Raw genomic sequence first — 2,430 nt, forward strand, 5'->3', positions numbered from 1 at the left:
GCTTTGGGCAATATAGGTATATACTAAGTTTCAGTCTTTCTAGTGTTAATAAATATAGGTGAAGTACTCTTCGTGTCAAATATTGAAATGATTTACCTACAAAGACGTGAGCCCGAAAGCCTGTCTTATTTAAATAGCTGTCCGACTGGAACTTGACTGTCATCACGTTGTTATCATTTTCCAGCCAAAGGGAGGTGGAGTTCGCCAGACACAATTTACCCAGCAGTTCCGTGTCGTCTGTGTCCATCAATGCATTTCCAGAGTAAACCGATACGTAATCGGCCAGGCAACCGAAACTCTCTTCTAGGTCCATAACTTCTGCCTTAAATAGCAGATGAGTACCGACCGGAGACGTGAACAACCAGGAGCATTGAAGATTCACGTCGTAACCGTTCGGCCAGCCGGGCGAGGTAATTATGTGGGAGTTGGCGTACGGATAGGTCAGAGTTATTTCCTCCGAGCAGTTGCCCACTGCAACAACAATTATTTATATTTTCCAGCGAAGATTATTTAATAAATTTTAATCTAACACTATATTTATAGTATCTATGTTAAGACCTCCCCCAACGGGGGGAGTATGTTGTGAGGAGTATTCCCTCATCCCATAAATCGCGTCGCCTTCGCGACCAAGAAAGGGGTTCATTCAAATCCTTATTATTAAATACTGACGAAAATCAGATATTCCGAATCTTCTACAATGTTATTCATTTGTTACTCCGAGCGGTTCGTCCTTATTACACAAATCATCTGTTTAATTTATTACGCAATAAATATCTTTTATAAGGTTTTGGCCGCAAGGTCTGTTTCCTCGGGGTTTACCCCAAAATTACGATTTTTATTTACTAGTTTTTACCTCCCCGTAAACCCCTTCTCCCAAGTATTCCCTTTCCTATTATTAACAAAAAATTGAAACACGCAAGTCAAGCGAACAGCTTATTTGCGACGTAACAATCTAATAAAATCAAGAAGGATGATGAACCATGCGTGTTATTATTATGCGAAGATGAGGATGAATTAATATTTAAGTAATATGTAATAATTACGTTTTGTTTCTTTGTCTGGATTCGTAGGGTCGAAGTCCCGTGGTATTTGAATCCAATTGAGGTCGAAAACGCTACCCTGACGGACCAGATACATGGTCAACTTGATGAAAGCAACGTTGCTAGAAGTAGTAACAGGCTTTGGCCTATCGAGGCCACAAGTCGCCAACAGGGAAGGTGCCTCCGTATTGTAACCGTCGAATATCTACCACCAAGCAACATATAATTTATATTCTACAATAGTTAAACGAAATAAATTTAATTAAAATTTGCCAAAGTCGATTCTACCTCGAGTTGTGAGTGACAGTAGAATTCAGGTGACTCGATGAACAAATCAGTGACGTCTATTCGAATCACTGAGCCGAACTCCACGGTGATTCGCCAGTCGAGAGGTTCGCTTCTTAGGTAAGGAATTGGATAAAGGGGAGAAGTGATTCTTCCCACAGGACCGCTCAGTTCGTTACTGCTACTCATAGTGAACTCAGCTACGAATCCTTTTCCAACGTCGTCGCCTTCGCTCTTGAACTTGATCCAGAGGTTCTTAAACGTCAAGACCGGTGCGATGAGCTTCCCGCAGGAAGTGCTGATCAGTTTCCCAATCCCGCTCTCCTCTCGTATCTCCAGATAATCCAGCTCGCAGTTCTCGCTCTGCTGTAGATCGAACTCGTTGAAGGTCAGGCTGAGCCTGCTACCGGGCGAGGTGTGCAGGATCCAAATACACTCTGCGTCCAACGGGTAACTGTTCGGGTAATTCGGGGAAGCAATCCTCCCTTTGTACGAAGTGTAATTCCCACCGCACGCTGCGACAAGAGAATAATTAAACATAAACAATAAAAATTAAGAGTTATCAACAGATTCGCGATACTCGATTGAATCGGCTCGAAGAGGCTTCTCATAATTCAAGAAGTTCCACGATAAGTGGTTTCCGATATCGCGGGTATCGAACAAGATGCAGAACGCGTCAGGATGCGATAAAAATAGGCGATACGCGTCGTTTACCTGAATTTAATGTGGTGTAGGTGAGAGCGAAGTGTCCGACGAAATCGTAACTTGAGTGCAAATTCACGGTGAGCGCGTTCCCGGAGCTGGTTACCGGCAATGGTACAACGTTATCGCACCATTTGCCGTGAGACGGGCCATCCAGCCCTTCTCCCTCGAACACCTCCACGTGGTTCCACGAGCAATGGTCGTCGTAGTAGAAGCCGTCTACGTTTATATCGATGTGCGAGAAAGTCACTGTCACGTGATCCGCTAAAAATTTATAATAATCAAACAATAATGATGGACAACAATTCTTATTTAAAATTTTAGACTGAACTTTTGTTAAGGATCTATTGGCTATACAGTCAATCCCAAAAGTTTATGCACTTTAGAAACGCATTTTTTAAAA

At 42.7% G+C, this 2,430-nt stretch overlaps 1 protein-coding gene across 1 annotated transcript in view; it reads right to left on the reverse strand.

Moving 5' to 3' along the window:
* The window catches only part of Cubn (Cubilin), a 19,525-nt gene that overhangs the window by 8,862 nt on the left and 8,233 nt on the right, over positions 1–2,430 (reverse strand). Inside the window, exons 21-24 of the mRNA XM_018026207.1 lie at positions 2,040–2,291; positions 1,329–1,840; positions 1,044–1,245; positions 97–471 (exon numbers count right to left, since the gene is read on the reverse strand). Coding sequence (XP_017881696.1) covers positions 97–471; positions 1,044–1,245; positions 1,329–1,840; positions 2,040–2,291 — 1,341 coding nt within the window. The remainder of the gene's footprint in view (positions 1–96; positions 472–1,043; positions 1,246–1,328; positions 1,841–2,039; positions 2,292–2,430) is intronic.

The sequence above is a fragment of the Ceratina calcarata genome, unplaced genomic scaffold, assembly GCF_001652005.2.
Source record: "Ceratina calcarata isolate Rehan_Ccalc_2016 unplaced genomic scaffold, ASM165200v1 scaffold379.2, whole genome shotgun sequence".
Classification (NCBI taxonomy): domain Eukaryota; kingdom Metazoa; phylum Arthropoda; class Insecta; order Hymenoptera; family Apidae; genus Ceratina; species Ceratina calcarata.